This window comes from Monopterus albus, unplaced genomic scaffold, assembly GCF_001952655.1.
Source record: "Monopterus albus unplaced genomic scaffold, M_albus_1.0 scaffold68.1, whole genome shotgun sequence".
Taxonomy (NCBI): domain Eukaryota; kingdom Metazoa; phylum Chordata; class Actinopteri; order Synbranchiformes; family Synbranchidae; genus Monopterus; species Monopterus albus.
This window is the reverse complement of record NW_018127948.1, coordinates 1,458,174-1,477,068: the sequence shown is the minus strand read 5'-3', so window position 1 is coordinate 1,477,068 and position 18,895 is coordinate 1,458,174. Positions and strand designations below refer to the sequence as shown.

Here is an 18,895-nt window from a genome sequence, read left to right as displayed (position 1 = left end):
TAAAGAGAAAACATTTCTGCCTGCCTGAAAGATATGCAAGTGCTATATATTAACAATTTCTTTAATTTCTCCTAAGGAAGGCCCGCTTTAGAGTGACATTCCATATTTTGGGGGTATTGTGTCACTTATAGTACATCAGGAAGGTTACAAACTAAATGCTTAAGGAGGAAAACCTGGCCTCCGTCATTCATCAACACCACTGACAGAAACACAGTGTTTAAGAAGAGAATCAACATGCTTCTATAAAAATGTCCGTCTGGCAGTGCAGACAGGAACGTGCCTTTCTGTTGTTAAAGCCTAGTCATGCTGATAGATGTACAACTTTACTGCTTCTATTCATCAGTCTCACTGTGCTGCTCCTCGGTGCCCCTGTTCTCCTGCTCAACAAGCAGAGTGCTGTGAAAATGGGTTTAAATCTGTCACTCAGAGGTTTTAAAAGGATAATTAAACATCTTGAGTCAGACCTGCTGTGGAAAACTCTGATTTTCTCTTTCCTGATCACAACTTTACTCAACTTATTAACCTTTGTGGAAATTTAATGTCTTGTTTGTTTTATCTGCAAATGCTTTATATTACCATTGATACCGCTGCTGTTACATCTGTATAGAGTGAGACAAAGCCACCTGGGCAATTACAGGTTAAACTGAAAAGCACTTTTTTGCTGAAGCTTACTCACATCATTACATCACTACAATCTGGCACGACTGGTGAAGAGGCTCGTAAGCAGCTCAGCTCCATACTGTTGTAACAGTAGTAATGAGAACAGTTTTTCCAGGAAGAGGCTTTAGTTTGCATAAGGTTTTACATCAAAACTCCCCATAGTTACTGTTTGTCCCTTTTAGCAGCCAGTTTCATGCCTTGGCTGTTCTTGAAAAGGTTTTGTTTAATTTCACCTGGGTATGTCTGCAGTATTTGCAGTTTTTTTCTTTTGGTTTGATTACTATGTGAAGTTTTGAAAAGTGATAAAGGTGTATGTAATACTGGACCCTCATAGAGTGCCATAGGAATGACATATTTGTGTAGGCCCACCCGAGAGTTAGCATCACCCTAGTTCCCTCAACAAAAAGCCAAGCTTTTGGATTATTGCGATAAATAAGCTCTGTGACAAACATTAGTTTATGATACTTAAATGTTTTGTTCAGCAAGATGATCTTCATAAGTGAGCATCACTTTTATGATTTATGAGGCCTAAATACAATCGGCAGAAGTAAAAAGCCTATTGTTAGGCTATAAATTAACTACACCACAGTCCCATGACTCAGCGCACTTAACTCTTCTACAAACGTCTTTCCTCTTAGCGTGATCTGATCTAGCTAGTGATCGTGGCTGTGCCAGTGAGAATAGCTTGCAAGTGTGCAAGTTTAAACACAGCAAGGCTGTAAAGGTGGGCTAGTGAGTAGATGGGTCGGCGTGATGGAGTGTAATATCCCAGACAGGCTCTGTAGTCTTATTTAGCCACTACCATTTTTAAGACACGTAAAGGCATTAAAAATCACGAGTGGGGTATTTACTGACGTATAGAATAAAACATGAAAATGTATTGGCCTTGTGTTAACCACAGACCTTATTTCAAGCATCTAACCAAAAGAAACCCACTGACTTCAGGGTGAGGGAACCTCAAGTGTAACAATACTAACTCAGTTCTGGGTTTACGAATCACTGCTATAGAACTCTATACTGGACAGATTGGGTGGCAACAGCAAAGAGAGGTCAATCAACTCCAGTTTACTGTTACCTGCACAAATTTCAATCTTCACTGAGCGGAGACCGTACTGTACTGTAGGTCTGCCCATGATGTGTTTACTGAAGTTCAACTGAAAATAAACCTCCCTGAGTAAATTGATACATTACACGAATCACAGAACTGAAAAATGTCTACCTTACCCTTAGGAATAGATGTGTGAAACAGTGTACATTACAGATGTAATATTTCTATCATGGACCAGTGGCAATGATTTTATGTGAAACAAAAAATTGGAGTACAGTAAACATACATTAGGAAGAAGTAAGACTTGCTGGTAGCATCTAAATCTTTGCAGAAGTGCATGCAGTGCTTTTGTACTGAGTTCAACTTTGGTGAATGTCCATTCTTGGCCAATAGCTAATGTAGTGTAATAATAAAACATTACTTATCTGGCTTGTGAGCCATATTCACAGACTGACAGATTTTCAGTCTAAATAGCAATTTGTAAATTATTTAAATTATTCTTTTATTTGAATCCTTTACTGTGAAGTGCTTTGTAAAGACTTTTTTAATAGGATCATTATACTAAATCACTGATGACTTAATGATATGTGCTCTATAAATAGTCAAAGTGGTGCATAATGGTTGTCTGTAATCACAGCTGTGGTAGATGTTTGCTGATCTAATAAAATTACTTTGTCATTGCTTTTTTCTATGGCAGGCAGAAGTGAGTGGAGATGATTAAAGGTGCTTCCAAAGCTATTTATAACTAACTATGGATTGTAAAAATCAGGATTACGTACCTGTGTTTAGATATGCCTACTAGAGACAAGACTGTAGAACTAATGTTATATTAGCTGCTGTCTCACAGCTGTAATAAGCCTCAAATGACTGAATCACTCATCAAATGGAGTGCGGAGCTGCTGGCTGCAAGGAGTGGGAATAATGGTGTGAAAGTGAGAGTTGGGGGTATGCAACTTAAAAATACAAAAAGAGGCATTTGAAACCTCTTCAAGCCTCTTTTAAATGAATCTGCTCCATTACAACCCGATAGTGTGAGAGCATGATAACTTTTTTTTTGTTTTTGGATTAATTGGCATTTTAGATGAGCATCATCTCCTGTGTGCAGTAGGAACTTGTAAGAATACTAATTGTGCTGTTAGTCCTGTCGTCAGGTCACAGACAAGCCCGTTCACTCTTTAATTGCATTTTAGATTTATGTCCTAATCAGATGCAGCACTACTCACCTTTCGACTGTGGCACAGTTTCACTGCCACTCAAAAAATCATGAACACATTTATCTGTTTCTCCCACTTGTTCACAAAGCTTCCCTTGAGTTTTAACCTTGGAAAAGATTAATTATAACTTCCTCAAATTGGATTTTTGCCAAATCGCAAACCGCATTTATAAAAGGGATGTCATAGACAAACTTGTAGTTGCAGTTATTATCACTTTATTCAAATTTTAGTTTGGATAAAGTTTTGTGTAATTGGCAAACAGCAAGAAGAATGTTCCTAATGTCCTGACCGTCTCATGAATGTAGCTGAGGAGGACAAAAACAAAGAGACACCTCTGAATATAATGTAGCCCAGTACAACACCGCCTTTAACTATGAACTCAATAATAAACATAGAATTCAATTTTGTACATTTATTACAATTTCGCCAAAAATTGAAACATTTTGAGCTTCATTAACACAGATGTTAAGGTGGAAGTGTTGCATTGAATTGTATACAATTGTACAGGTGTACCTAATAAAGTGGCCAGTGAGTGTATTTATTATCCACGTGCAAGTCACACAGGATTCTTTCCCATCTCTAACATGTGATATAAACTTTACTTTACCACTTTGTAGTAAAAGAAATTATAAAAATATCTCAATTCAACTAAAGTGTAATGACCAATTCATGGTTTCTGTGTGGAATTTCATTTTCAGTCTGTGATGGTTTGCACCGATCCATGTGCAGAATTTTGTGCGCAGCCCAAAAGGCGTGACTGCCCAGACTGTCTGTACCACAAGCACACTAGATTCTTATTTCGTCCAGCATATATCCCCCATCTGTCCTGTTCTCATATTGTAGTTGCACACAGTTTTCTTTTTGAATTGTGTTCTTCAGCCAAATGCAACACGCAGAGGAACTCTTCTTAGTGCGGTCATGTTTTGAGTGTGCATCACGTCTGTGTACACATACCCGCAACTGTAATATATACAGAAGTGTGCGCCCTTGTCCTGATCCTTGTCCTGGAATATGATCAAGGCTGAATTTTGGAATGCCAAAGCGCATTGAATGCAAAGAAAAAGCAAAAATCTTTTCCAAAAATTTGTTTAGTGTTTGTTTTCTGATATCTTCCTGGAGCTGGACACAACAGGTATATTTGTGTTGACAGTTTTACTGTGCATGACTTACTATATTCTCGAAACCTCCTGCTAATATGTGTGTAGTACGGACAATGGACCCAGAACGGGACATGGAGTGTTTAAAGTCAAATAGCCTTCAGTTACATACATAATATATTATAAGTACAACTGCTTTAGTGTAAAAATGTCTCATCATATAGAGAAGATAAAGTTAGGTAATCAGGAGTGACAGTATCAGTTGTACTTCACTGTAGTTTTCATCACTGATTAAGCTTCAGTCTATTTTAGCCTCTGGAAGTAAAATTATCCTCAGTACCCGGGAGACAAACAGAGTGTACCTTCATCTGTTGTTAAGGATGGGGTGGGTCGGGGTTCAGTGCATAGGTCGCTGGTGTTCAGGCTGGTTATGGATGGCTCTCCCTGTTGCCTGTGACACTGCAGCGGCTGAGTTATGGCTCATGTTATGGCAGCTGATCTGTGACCTGCAGGGTCCCACTGAGCATTGATCAACTCTCTGCAGCCTGAATGCACCAGAAATAACTGTAATGAAGCCAAGAGAACACTGCACTATGCAAAATATTCCCTAAATGAATGTGTACCAATACCACATGAGAAAAATACAATTAGCTCACTTTTAAATATAACTGCCAAGTATGTTATAGGTGTGAGTGTATAATACAAGTTCAAAGTGACAATAAGGAATTTAAAATACATTATGTTATGGTCACTGTAAAGTAATGATGATACTGTTTCTGTTGACCCACAGACCACTCTGTGTCATCTAAAGATTTTTTTTGCAAACTCCATAAAAATGAAATGTGTGCATTCAACAAGAGCATATGTTCTTGATGTTCCCAGCCCTGTTTTGAATATATGACATATCTTTTTTTGATCTTCTTGATCTCACTGAGATTTGCCAAATAAAGCTCATTTAGCTAACATCTTAAAGACAAGAAACAGTTCAACCAAGTTGTCTTGTTTACATTTCTGTTTTTGTACACATTATGGAGACAGTGGAGGAATAGTATGTCAGTTTGTGTTCTTTATGGAAGTAAGGTGCCAGTCATGGCTGGATTAACTTTTGCTTGGGCATTATGGCAAAAAATTGTTGCTGGGCCCCTGTTATTATCTCTTCAGAAACCCAGAACCCAAAATGTTATCTTAATTCATCAATTATTTGATTGATTTAAAAAATTTTATTGGCAACAATTTCAGTAATTGATAGTTTAGGCCAAAATGCCAATGGAACAATAACAATCTATACACAGAGAAACTGATTATGATAAAATAATTGTTGCCTGATGTTTTGTGTGTTATCTGACACAGGAAAATGGAAGGAATTTGCCAAACCACAACTTGTAAATGTCAAGTGTTGAACCTAAAACAATTTAAACCTTAAAAATAGATTGAATAAGGCTGAATTTTGAATAGAGTGAATAATCGAACTATGTAGACCAAAGTGATGTAGAGCAAAGCCGGGGCTTTTAAGGGTCTGAGACTTCTGGGCTGTTGCCCATTTTGGTGGTTGGTAATCCAGATTCTGTGCTGATAAGTGTATTTCTTTACATTGGACAGAGACAGGCTAGCTGTTTTCAGTTCTTATGCTAAGCTAGGCTAACAATGCTTTGACTTAAGCTGTGTATTTAACACACAGATGTGAGACTGATCAATTTTCTCAACTAGCTCTAATGACAGAAGACAGAAAATAAGTGAATTTCCCAAAATGTTGATTTGTTTAATTTTACAAGTAATGCTAATTGCTAGCCAAACAAAAATCCTCTTGCAGCCTCTTGCAACATGAACAAAGATGTTAAAGTCACATAATGTTAGTAAAGGAGATAATGACAAACTCTATGGCATAAGACAATTCCAAATGAGGTGCTGATAATGAACCAACAGCCGACTGCCATTCAGGAGTCACTGTGTCTTTGTTTATTAGCCTGACCCATTATTAGCTTGTATTTTTTAATCAGTTTGACACACTGACACTAATGCTGTTTTTCTTTTCTTTTCTTCATTCTGTGCATTCATTTTCATCCTCACATCTTATTCTCCTTCTCATTAATCATCTCCTCTGCACCTTTCCATCCCCTATTTTACCACAATACCTTCATACTTAATTCTCTCTCCCTCCTTTTTCTCATTCTCCCCATCTGCTTTATTCCCAGCTCATTTCACCTTGAATCCTTCACCTCTCCCTACCTCTTTCTCCTTATATCCCTCTCTACCCACCCCCCTCCATCCCCATCTCCCTTCTCTCCTCTCTCAGGTGAGAAGTGTCGGAGCTTCATTGATCTGGCCCCGGCATCGGAGAGAGGTGAGTAATGATGGTCATTAGGCATCACAGCTAGTCCCTGACTCTCCTCACTTGTTCATCAAACCCAGGGGGAAAACTATGGCCTATATACAGTATATGTATACAGCTCCATGAAGTGACGTCATTTCTCCATCAAAAATGAAAACATATATTGGCAGGAATAGTGGAGTGCTTGAATGATTCACCCATAATAAAAAGCGTGATGTGTGATAACTGCAACCAAAGGAAGGGTGGACACCAGTTCATGGCTGAGGTGGTAACATTGAAAATAACTTTGTACAGCTTTACTATAGATAACTCTGCTTACACCTAACAGTGTTGGGAGGTAGTGAGCTATATGTAATTCAACCAGTAGTTTAACTAAATTTTGCAGTATCTTACTGGTAGTTCAACTACATTCATAGCTGTGTAGTGACTGAAGTAATTAAATTACATGTTTGCTTTTTTTTTTTTTTTTTGTAGATATCTAACTGCAACTACAAATAATTTCGGGCCATTAAAAGAAAAGAATGATTTTTAATTTTTATTTTATCATTTCTTCTCTAACCTTAACCGCCTTTTGGATAAGAACTTCGAGAGACTGCTCATATACCAGATAAAAAATTCTGCTCTGAGAAGAAGTAGTAAAAGACAGGTCCATTCAGACCAGTGTCCAAACTGTTCATACATATAAAAGGTACAACTTCAAGACAGTTTCAGTTTTTATGGTTTTAGAAGTCTGATGTTGAAAAACAGACAACGGACACAGCAGGCTTGTATTTGTTAGATCAGAGCTGGTAGTCATAAGTTGCTTTGCAAGAAATATATAAAATCAGTGTGAAAAGCCCAGGATTGTTTTGTTTTTGTCTCAGGTAAATTAACTCGACCGAGTGGCTTTTTTTGCTGGCATGAGTTTTCTTTTCTTATGTTATAATTTTGTGTCACATGTACATTGCCAGTTTTATTGATTTTTGCAAAGTATTTTGAACAACTTTTTCCTAAATTTCTAAGTTTAACTTCCTCCAGTGTGAAGTAATTGATCATTTTAAATCAGGGGTGGGCAATTCCAGTCCTCGAGGGCCGCTGTCCTGCTTGTTTTCCAACTATCCCTGCCTGACCTGCTGCTGATTACCTGGCTCAGGTGTGTTCAGCCAGTCAGAAGCTGGAAGACACCATCTTAGATGAAAGTGGAGTGAGGGAAGATAAAGTGAATTGGTATCTTCCAGCTTCTGACTGGCTGAACACACCTGAGCCAGGTAATCAGCAGCAGGTCAGGCAGGGATAGTTGGAAAACAAGCAGGACAGCGGCCCTCGAGGACTGGAATTGCCCACCCCTGTTTTAAATGTTACATTTTCAAAGTAGTTTTCTCAACACTGGCACCTAATCCTAAATGCATATAAGAGCAGAGTTTATTTTTGACAGCACATCCTGTAGCTCATAGAAATATTTGAGAATCCAGAAGAAAGTGAATATTTGGGTGTATCCTCTAATTCACTGTTTCATGCAGCGAAAGTGGTTAATAATGAAAGTTCTCTGATGTTTTCATCTGTTAATGCCATCTGGACAACAAGCAGGAGTGTTGAACAGAGCAGCGGTGGATGATATGATGTATTGAGTGGGATGACCTTGCTTCTCAAACAAGGACACAATATGTTAATCTGCCTTCCTGTGCAGCCCATGTGCTCACTGCTATGTTGATAGTGCACAGCTGCTCCTTGGACAGATCCAAGTCTGTTCTAAATGAAGACTGAAACAAAAAACTCTAATTTGTTTACAAGAAAACACTCAGAGAAGCAAGGTTGATGTCAGGATTTTGTGAACAGAGGTCATGAGTGCATAGTCCCCCAACAAAACCAGACCCACTTGAAAAATGCACATCTACCAAACAAACTCTCAAAAAAAAATCACATTTTATTTATCAAGTTAACCAAAGCATTTGTCAATTTTGCCACCGTACATCATCTAAATGTTTCCTCTACATTCCTCTATGTGATTCTAATAAAATACTAAATGAGCATTATTGTATTTAGTTTTTTGTCTGTTCCTGTTAGGGGTCACCACAGTGAATCAGATTTACATGATTAAGTTTGGCACATCAGATGCGCTTCCTGACACAACCCTCTCTATTTATCCAGGCTTGAGACCAGCATAGAAGTCACTGACATGAAACCCCTGTGGCCAGATACACATGCACTCCTGGGGCAATTTAGAGCCTCCACTCAACTTAAGCTGCATGTCCAAAGGCTGTAGGAGGAAGCCAGAGTACCCAGAGAAAACCCACACAGGCACAGGGAGAACATGCAAACTCTGTACAGAAAGACACCAGGTTAGCCTGGGTTTTAACCCGGAACCTATAAAGCTTATATTGCTAACATGTTAGCAAACAGTTACTTATTTACACACCCTGCAGACATAGAGCAGTCTTCATTCAGCGCATACAGCTGAGCTTTAAATATTACATGCCAGAGGCGGCTAAACTTGCTAGATTATCATATATTTCAGATTTAAATCAAATATTGACTTTGTGGTTTAATCGCATTAAAAAAATATCTGGCTACACAACATGTGTAGTTGTAGTGTAAACTCAGCTGTGTGTCTCCAGTTTCCCCAAAATATTACCGATACAGATTAAGAGTTGATCACTTATAAGGTCAGGTTGAGGAGTTTGTTTTGACTCACACTTTTATTGGGTAAAATATAAATTTTTCTCTCATTATTAACAGGCATTATAATTCACAGGAAATTACTTCAGTGTATGAAAATGACTCTTCCAAGTCAGTTTTTTTTTTTTTTATCTTGAGTCCAATCCATTAATCAATAGTCTTGTTAATTGTTATGGTTTAGTCCCCCTCACCAGGAGGGTGAGGGAGAATTGGGGTTGGACTCAAGATGGCTGACCCAGGTGCTAGTACAAAAAAGGTGGTTTAATGGAATAAAAACATAACAGGGTCCATAATACATACAAGGGAAGGGCAGTGATGACTAAGGAGACCAGGACGGTAAACACACAAACTAACGACAGGAACTAGGATAGCAGGAGGATGAGAACGGACAGGTGAACAAAAAAGAACCAACGGAAACAAAGCAATCCACAGCACAGAGACTGGCAGCGTGGAAGACAAAGCACGTATTTAAGTATTGCTAACCACATAATTAGCTACATGTCGCAATGCTCCGGCCACGACGGGGCGTCTGCCAGAGGTATAAATAAGGAAGCCAACAAATCACCGGAATACGCCTCAGGTGTGCGCACCGACCCACGAGTCACTACTTACCCGATGCGACACAGCTGAGGCGTTGATCCCGCAAAAAGGGAGAGAGGAGAGGGAAAAAGAAAGAGGCAGGTCGCACCAAGCGGACCTGACATTAATGAGGTTCTCAGTGTTTCTGAATCTGAGTTAAATCTGTTTTTTACATTGAAATGTTTTGTGAAATCCTGAAAACTGATGTTAAAAAGAGAAAACTGTCGACCTCACGCACCACTGACACACTTATGAAAACACAATCACGCACACAGAGTAATTAAAGATGTAATTAAATCTATTTGAGATGAGACTCGGTCTGATGAGCTGCTTCCTTCCTGTTATCAGTACTGCTGGCTGAGTACCTCAAAACATAATTAATTCACTGTCTTCAGTTTGATTAAGTCTCAGTCTACTGATACATACTCAGTAAGACAGAAACAGGAGAGAAAATGATTTTGGTCAATATCACTGCATTGTGAAGTTCTCTAAGGGCTTTATATACTTCTGGAAATCAAAGGGAAATTAAAGCTTCAGCTAATAAGAAACCAGGGAGTGAAACTACACTGGTGTATCAAAGTGATGCTGTTCTGTCATAAAAAAAATCTGAAAAATCAGACCTAAAACAACAAGCGGACAGTCGGTGGAGTGAAAGATGTAACTTGCAGGATTTAAACCTGGAACAAGGTTTTTGTTTTTCCTCAAATGCAGATTTAAGTTTGTTTTATTGGCATGTCCATAATCCATCCATCCATCCATTATGTATACCGCTTCTTCCTGAATAGGGTTGTGGGAATGTTGGAGCCAATCCTAGCTGACAGTGGGATATCAACAGCTTCTGACACATTTGACTCATATTGAAAAAAGGGTTACCCTCATGGTGGAGCTACAGGAGAAAGTTCATAGCATTCATCCTTTGGGGAATGTGAATGTCTGATATTAGTCCACTGATGGACTGATCAGTGTTGCCCTCCATGTAGCCATGCTGCTAACATGACCGAAAACAAAACATCATGAGAAAACACAGCTCTGTTTGTCATTCTGAGTGTTTCAGCTGCTGAGACTCAAGTTTGTAGTTTCTCCTTCAAATGGCCTGATCACATCAGTTTTGCACCTTGACATCATAAAATGGTTACTGGTGCTTTTATCACCCTGCTGATTCTGCTCATCCTCCTGCTCTCACTCTTCTCTCCCTGCCTGCTTCTTCCTTTCTTTTTTCAATGATTCCCCCCCTCTTGTCTTAGCCTTTACCTTTCTCCAACCTTGCCGTTTTGTATCATAAAACCTAGCATCAGGTTTATATACGATTCCTGCCTGTTTCAGATTCATCTCTGCTCTCTCTGACTGTCTGTATCTCTTTCTATCTAGTCTGTTTTTGTGTTGCATTCACAGTCCTGTTTGAAACACTATATAAGCTTTCTACTGGAAAACACTGCTCACTTCAGCTCTTAAAATACGCAGACAGAATGGAGAAGCAAATGATGCTGTGAAAGTACATTTATTGTATGTGTGACAAGTGATAAATATAAAAAATTGTTAATAAAAATGTGAATGTTTTGGTCAAAACCATTATTCTCGTCACACAAACCAATGAGCACACTGCATCCAGAAGGTCTTAATGAGGAATTATCCTTAACTTGTTTTTGTAACAGCTGGTTGTTGTCTTTTAAATGACTGGTATTGTGTTTTTTCTTTTTTAGATATCACTGCATAGTGGACCTACAGCTTGTGTACCAACACTTAATCAGTGTTGATATGCTGCCCTTCATAAAGGTGTATGTGATGAGACCTTAATGAGTTCATGTGAAACACCTTATGGTCTTGGCCTCCTTTGTCCTGATTGGTCCCTACTGAAAACACGTGTGTCTGTTTATGCCTGTAGAATGATCGGGTCTGTAAGCTGTGGCCTTTTGACCAGAACGTTCATCCTTTTACTCACTTTATCAGTTGTAACGCATGTAATAAATTTCCTTTTGTGGCATCTGAAGATCTTTTTTGTTGTGTTGTCAATGTGTGGGAACTTTTGTCATATAAGAGACATTGTTTTTGGTCATACTCACTTGACACATCTTTCACAAGGCCTGGAATTAAGAGTGTGAACCTTGTAACCCAGTTGCTTGATTTCAACAGAAAAGATAAAGACGTCAGACTAAAGGCTCCCATGCTTGTGTAGTCTTTGCATTTGTTCCCATGTGCACTTGTCCTCTGTTATCAGGAATTATTTTAGAATTATTCATTATCTTGAAATATGACAAATCTGTGAATGAATCTTGTGACCCGGTCTATCATCTGAAATCCTCCTGCCAGTATAAATGTGCATAATTTTGTGCTGATCAGTGGTGAAAGAAGTGTTCAGATCCTTTGCTCATGTAAAAGTAGCAATAGCTGGTGAAGCTATGAGTCTTGTAACCATTGATTTTATTAGCTCTTTGGCTGTACTGTAATGCTCCTCTGCCTTACCTTATATAGAATTTGTAATATAAAACACTTTACATGTAGAAAGAAGCTGCCTTGGTGGCAAGAGAGAAGTGTGACACAAAGCCAGCCATCAGCACTGGCCATTCAGGGATCCTGTGGCTCTCTGAAACTCAATGATGTCAGAATTGAAAACACAGCCTGCAGGTCGTACTTCCACTCCAGACAGAGCCGAGCAGAGAAGATAATCCTGTTTAATTCTATGTTTTGAGCCTCACTGATTCAAGAAGAGCTTTTGCCTTGTAGAAATTATAAATGTGGAGAGCCGTGTAAAAAAAAGTTCTTGTAGTGAGAGTGCATCCCGAGGGCAGCTTCAGTTACAGGATGACATCTCCTCCCCGCTATAAAACATGCTCATTTCCAGAGTGTGAAGTACAGTAGGGTTGTAAAACCTGTTCATCATCCTGATGGGATTTTTTTCTTCCTCTGTATGACCAAAGGGCGTTGCCGGCGCAGTAAAGAGCCAACAATCAATGTGTGTCAAACAAACAGGTGGCGATATCAAACAAACCCTCCCCTTCTCCTGAAGGCCGATCAGAAACAAATGTCTCACCTTGTTTTCAGCCTGGAGAGGAGAGATTTGTCATCATTCTCCAAAGATTCATCTAAGTTTTATCAGGAGGTCTTGAATCATCAAACACAGGATAAATGAACAATGACGAAATAAGTGGAAGGTCATTCAAATGTCACCGCCCTCAGTTTGTGCCTGGAGGAGAGAAAAATTTACAAATGGTGAATGTTATATTCTTTGCATATAACAGGACAAATGTTACACATCAAATTACATGATTCATAGGCTGTAAAAGCAGTTCAAAGTGCTTTACACAATGCACTACCAGCAAGTAAACACAGCACGGACCTTTAAGATACAAATGAAAACATTATGAGTCATGTTAAAAGAAATTAAGAGCCTAAAAACAAAGAAATTAATTGAAGATAAGATGCAAGGTAGATAATGATGAAATGATGAATTCTTATGGGTTTTTAATTAAAAGTGGTGGAGAATATTAAAGTTTTTAACCTGAAGTAGTTAGTGTCAGTCAGAGGTGGAGTTTATTCTTAAAATGAATGCAGCACACAGTCCAGAGATTACTGATTTGTGGCTGTGTATTACTGTCAGGACTGAAATGTTACATTATGCAGAAGCTCTAGTTTCTTTAGTGGTTTTTGTTTTTTGTTGGTTTGGGGAAAGTGAGGACATGAAACCTCTTGTTCAATGCAAAAGCAGCTTAAATGTGGGTTGATTATTGTGTTTTGCAGGTGCATGGTTGCCAGTGAAATATTTGCATGACTCATTTTCAGTCAAACATTTATTAGAAGAAAAGGAGAAAAAACTGAGATCTTTTGTCAGGTGCTGTTGGATTTATGTCACCTGATCAGCTTCAGTATTCTGATTCTGTAAAGCCCTGATGTGATTTGTGAATCACTTTGACATTTTCACTGCTGTCGGTGTTTTGTCCTGATTAAGGTCTCAAGGACAGGACAGGACTGTTATTCACCATGTAGGGTTATGCCAAAGGAAAAAAAGAGCAGGTCATGCATATAGGCAGTTTAAGCACTGGTTTTTAGCTGCTGGAGCTTAAAACACCTGCTGGTGTGTGTCCCTCTTTAGGTCTTGTGCAGCAGCTGAGACATTTTGTCATGTTTAGTTAAATGGTTAACAGATTTTCTGCGCCTGTTGCTCCTATTCTATATTCTGTGCTTTATGGTGTTGACGAAAATATTGTTTATAGTTAATTCCTGAAAATCCTGCATCTTATTCACACCCAAACCACCCTATATTCAGTTTGTATTCACTTTGACCCACCACTGAGCTGTAGATGAGCCAGTTGCCTCCGAACTTATATTGTCTTCTCTAAAGCAAACGTCATAGTTTAACAATAAACATGCATATTTGGTCAAATGAACTTCAGTCCAAACTATGAGCCCCCTGAATCCAGTCTCTGTCTAAACCCTCTCATGTGTTCATTTCACCTCTTGCTTCTGCAACAAGTTTCAGTGGTTTCTCTCCTTGAGCACAGGGTGGAAAAGCTTCTGATGTTTGACAAGTGACCTCCAGAGTCCAGGAGCTCTTTCAGCACAACTCTGCTTTTTTTTTGTGTGAATTTCTGTGTCAGTGTGCATGTCTGAAAATGTACTACAGTAAAATGTAATACAGAACTACAGGAGGAATATAATCAGAATAAGAGAAGCACAGTCCAGCAAGTTGCAGTTCTCTTCTGGCACCAGCCCCAGACTTTGTGCCTTCTGTTCCAGACAGACTCTAATTTAAGATTTTCACTTGAGGACATGCTCATTTTAAAATTAAACATAATGCTGTGGATTGTAGTTCATTTACACTGTGGCAGTCCCAGCTGTACAACAGAGAATACTATGTTTTCTCAAAAAAATCAATTCCAATAAAATGGAAAGGAGTTTCAAACAAAACCTGAACAAGACACTTACAGTGCCTTGCGAAAGTATTCGGCCCCCTTGAACTTTGCGACCTTTTGCCACATTTCAGGCTTCAAACATAAAGATATAAAACTGTAATTTTTTGTGAAGAATCAACAACAAGTGGGACACAATCATGAAGTGGAACGAAATTTATTGGATATTTCAAACTTTTTTAACAAATAAAAAACTGAATAATTGGGCGTGCAAAATTATTCAGCCCCTTTACTTTCAGTGCAGCAAACTCTCTCCAGAAGTTCAGTGAGGATCTCTGAATGATCCAATGTTGACCTAAATGACTAATGATGATAAATAGAATCCACCTGTGTGTAATCAAGTCTCCGTATAAATGCACCTGCACTGTGATAGTCTCAGAGGTCTGTTTAAAGCGCAGAGAGCATCATGAAGAACAAGGAACACACCAGGCAGGTCCGAGATACTGTTGTGGAGAAGTTTAAAGCCGGATTTGGATACAAAAAGATTTCCCAAGCTTTAAACATCCCAAGGAGCACTGTGCAAGTGATAATATTGAAATGGAAGGAGTATCAGACCACTGCAAATCTACCAAGACCTGGCCGTCCCTCTAAACTTTCAGCTCATACAAGGAGAAGACTGATCAGAGATGCAGCCAAGAGGCCCATGATCACTCTGGATGAACTGCAGAGATCTACAGCTGAGGTGGGAGACTCTGTCCATAGGACAACAATCAGTCGTATACTGCACAAATCTGGCCTTTATGGAAGAGTGGCAAGAAGAAAGCCATTTCTTAAAGATATCCATAAAAAGTGTCGTTTAAAGTTTGCCACAAGCCACCTGGGAGACACACCAAACATGTGGAAGAAGGTGCTCTGGTCAGATGAAACCAAAATCGAACTTTTTGGCAACAATGCAAAACGTTATGTTTGGCGTAAAAGCAACACAGCTCATCACCCTGAACACACCATCCCCACTGTCAAACATGGTGGTGGCAGCATCATGTTTTGGGCCTGCTTTTCTTCAGCAGGGACCGGGAAGATGGTTAAAATTGATGGGAAGATGGATGGAGCCAAATACAGGACCATTCTGGAAGGAAACCTGATGGAGTCTGCAAAAGACCTGAGACTGGGACGGAGATTTGTCTTCCAACAAGACAATGATCCAAAACATAAAGCAAAATCTACAATGGAATGGTTCACAAATAAACATATCCAGGTGTTAGAATGGCCAAGTCAAAGTCCAGACCTGAATCCAATCGAGAATCTGTGGAAAGAACTGAAAACTGCTGTTCACAAACGCTCTCCATCCAACCTCACTGAGCTCGAGCTGTTTTGCAAGGAGGCATGGGCAAAAATTTCAGTCTCTCGATGTGCAAAACTGATAGAGACATACCCCAAGTGACTTACAGCTGTAATCGCAGCAAAAGGTGGCGCTACAACGTATTAACTTAAGGGGGTTGAATAATTTTGCACGCCCAATTTTTCAGTTTTTTTATTTGTTAAAAAAGTTTGACATATCCAATAAATTTCGTTCCACTTCATGATTGTGTCCCACTTGTTGTTGATTCTTCACAAAAAATTACAGTTTTATATCTTTATGTTTGAAGCCTGAAATGTGGCAAAAGGTCGCAAAGTTCAAGGGGGCCGAATACTTTCGCAAGGCACTGTAAAACCACAAGATAAATGACAAATCATTTGAGCCCTATTTGACAACTTTACAGTACATCTGACCATATTTATGCTTCGAAACACGTGTTCTACATTTATTCTATTGTGAAACAGCAAATTAATCACCATGATCGATCCTTCACTAAACTTTGCCTACACGTATACGGGTCTGTCCACTGTGGAGTAAGAGTCTAAAATCAGACACAAGCCCTGCCTCATCTGTTGGAGCTACTTACAATCAAATGTTTCTTGAACTGTGTCAAATTTGAAAAACCTGCCCATTTCACTGCTGTCTAGACCCTTGTGCCAAAGAGGGATTTTTCAGTCACAGCTTGGCAATCACAGCAGGTCTGTCACTCTTTGCATTTCTCCACATGTGGAAACAGTGCACATGGAGTTCAGCATTTTGAAGGTGTCTTTTTTTTTTTTTTTTAAAGAAAGTCCAGCTAACTAGGTCAAGGACATTATAATTTATTATGTTGTTGATGGCATTAGTACACATACTTCAGTGTGTGTATTTATGTGTATAACCGAGCTGTGTGTGTTGCATTTGCAGGTGTGTTGTGGCTGTCAGTGGTGTCAGAGGTGCTCTACATCCTGCTGCTGGTGGTCGGCTTCAGTCTGATGTGCTTGGAGCTTTTCCACTCAAGCAACGTCATTGACGGACTCAAACTGAATGCCTTTGCCGCCGTCTTCACCGTACTCTCCGGTAGGATGAACAGAATTGTTTCCCTTCTCCATGCACATTGATACAGTAATTACAACGGGAGAGGAGAGACTCTGATACAGATTTGTGAGGTTGTCCAGGGTCAGAGGTTATCCCCTGGATGCCTTTGTTGTGTCAGGGGCCAGGGATTTTTCTCCCAACTCATGTTAAAACCTCTTACACAAGAACTTGGTTCTGCGCCCACCATACTGTACACTTCCTCATGAGGTCTTACTAAGGACATTTCCAACGGAGCATGATGCATTTTAAAACATGTCTTACAGGCTCTTACATGCTCCACCGCATCACAAATTATAGATCTGACCTGAATCACATTTCTAAATGACACGAGAAGCTGCTCACTATCCTTCATTAGGAAAATTTCAGTAACGTTTTTAAAATCTATATGGATTCCGGTCTTTACTGGAGGAAAATGTTATAAGCCGTACGCAGCTGTCAGTGAGCGAACGAGAAAGAGGCGGACCCAGGTAGCCGACTTCGATGCAAGCAGTGATTTTATTATGTACAGTGATGATGAGAGTAACAATACACAGAGGGAAATAGTGCGTAGTCCTGTCGATGAGTAGTAGCCGGGTGTTTGACCAACAGCAGGAGGCGAGGAGATGGAGGGCTGGGCCGAGCTGCGTAGGCTGGGTCACTCCTGGGCTGGTCGGTGGTGATGGTGGCTACTGAAGGTAGAGACAGAGAGATGAAGGCAATAGTGGAACAGATAGGCGACTGAGCATTGACCTGCCTGGGAGGAGAGAGTGGAGCCACGGTCCGGAGGAACAGTCCATGGGGAGAACACAAAACAGTAGCTGGCTAGGGGATAAATACATACAAATAACAAAAGCGCATGAAGAAAAAATGGCCTAGAGACTAGAACGAACTGGCAAGTGACTGAGGAGTGAAACCAGGTAATATAGTGAGCAACCTAATCAAGTGCAGCTGGTGATAAGGGAGTGAGGAACAGGTGAACGTGATTAGTGTTAATGGGCAAGAGACAGTAGGAAAGGTGAGGGAGGCCAGAGCGGCCGAGCAAACCTGACAGAAAAACTGTTAGGCTGAAATTGTAAAAGACTTTATGGCACATACAGTTTGAAAAACCACTGTCTCCAACAAAATATGTTCAATAAGGCAGTTCAGTGAGGTTGATCACAAGCAGACGTAGCTCTAACTCTCCAAACACTTTCATGTGACACACACACAGTGCTGTCTGTGGTAGATTGTGGGGCTGTGATGTATAACCACTGCATTAATGTCACACCGGCTCATTTCCATTGTGGCTTTTTTGATTTACTGTACATTTATGAGTGATTATATACCTATCTCTAATTGATCTGATGTCTCATAACTGGCATGGTAAATGAAATGATAATGCATGAAGGCTAATTATGATAATTTCATGAGCTTTGATTTATTGCTGATAATCTGCTGCGCTGTAGCTCACAAATCATGTGATTTATTATTGTTTTGTTCACTGTAATTATCATGGAAGATTATCTTGTTCTGAGGGTTAGTACTGTCACAAGAAAACATACAGACAGTTTAGCTTTCTGAGCTTTCAAAATTTGGATTTTGACCTGGTGGCGGTGCTGAAGAAATGGTCAGGTGGTCACTAAATTCATCCTCTGGGGACTGTGAATATCTGCGTTCTCCAGGTGTACCACTTCCTCTAGCCTGTAGTTCTCTTGCCAGCCCAGGCCTCTGCATGAACAAAATTTCCTAGTTGAAATTCCACTCATACAATTTCATGGTTCAGATGTATTTCTGACCAACAATGTGTTAGTTTGGCTCAACTCTGAAAGCCAATGCAGTAATGGCAAGTCATCTACCTATAATCTTGATGTATAACCCAGCTCAGGAACATATGATCTCAGGGTAATGACAGTGTGTATGTGTTGCAGGTCTTCTGGGTATGGTGGCCCATATGATGTACACTCAGGTGTTTCAGATCACAGTCAGTCTAGGTCCTGAAGACTGGAGGCCTCACAGCTGGGACTATGGCTGGTCCTTCTGGTCAGTCCACACACACACACACACACACACACACACA

At 39.7% G+C, this 18,895-nt stretch overlaps 1 protein-coding gene across 1 annotated transcript in view; it reads left to right on the top strand.

Annotated features, from left to right (window-relative positions):
- The window catches only part of gsg1l (gsg1-like), a 35,777-nt gene that overhangs the window by 6,465 nt on the left and 10,417 nt on the right, over positions 1–18,895 (top strand). Inside the window, exons 2-4 of the mRNA XM_020604921.1 lie at positions 6,313–6,360; positions 16,690–16,842; positions 18,747–18,858. Coding sequence (XP_020460577.1) covers positions 6,313–6,360; positions 16,690–16,842; positions 18,747–18,858 — 313 coding nt within the window. The remainder of the gene's footprint in view (positions 1–6,312; positions 6,361–16,689; positions 16,843–18,746; positions 18,859–18,895) is intronic.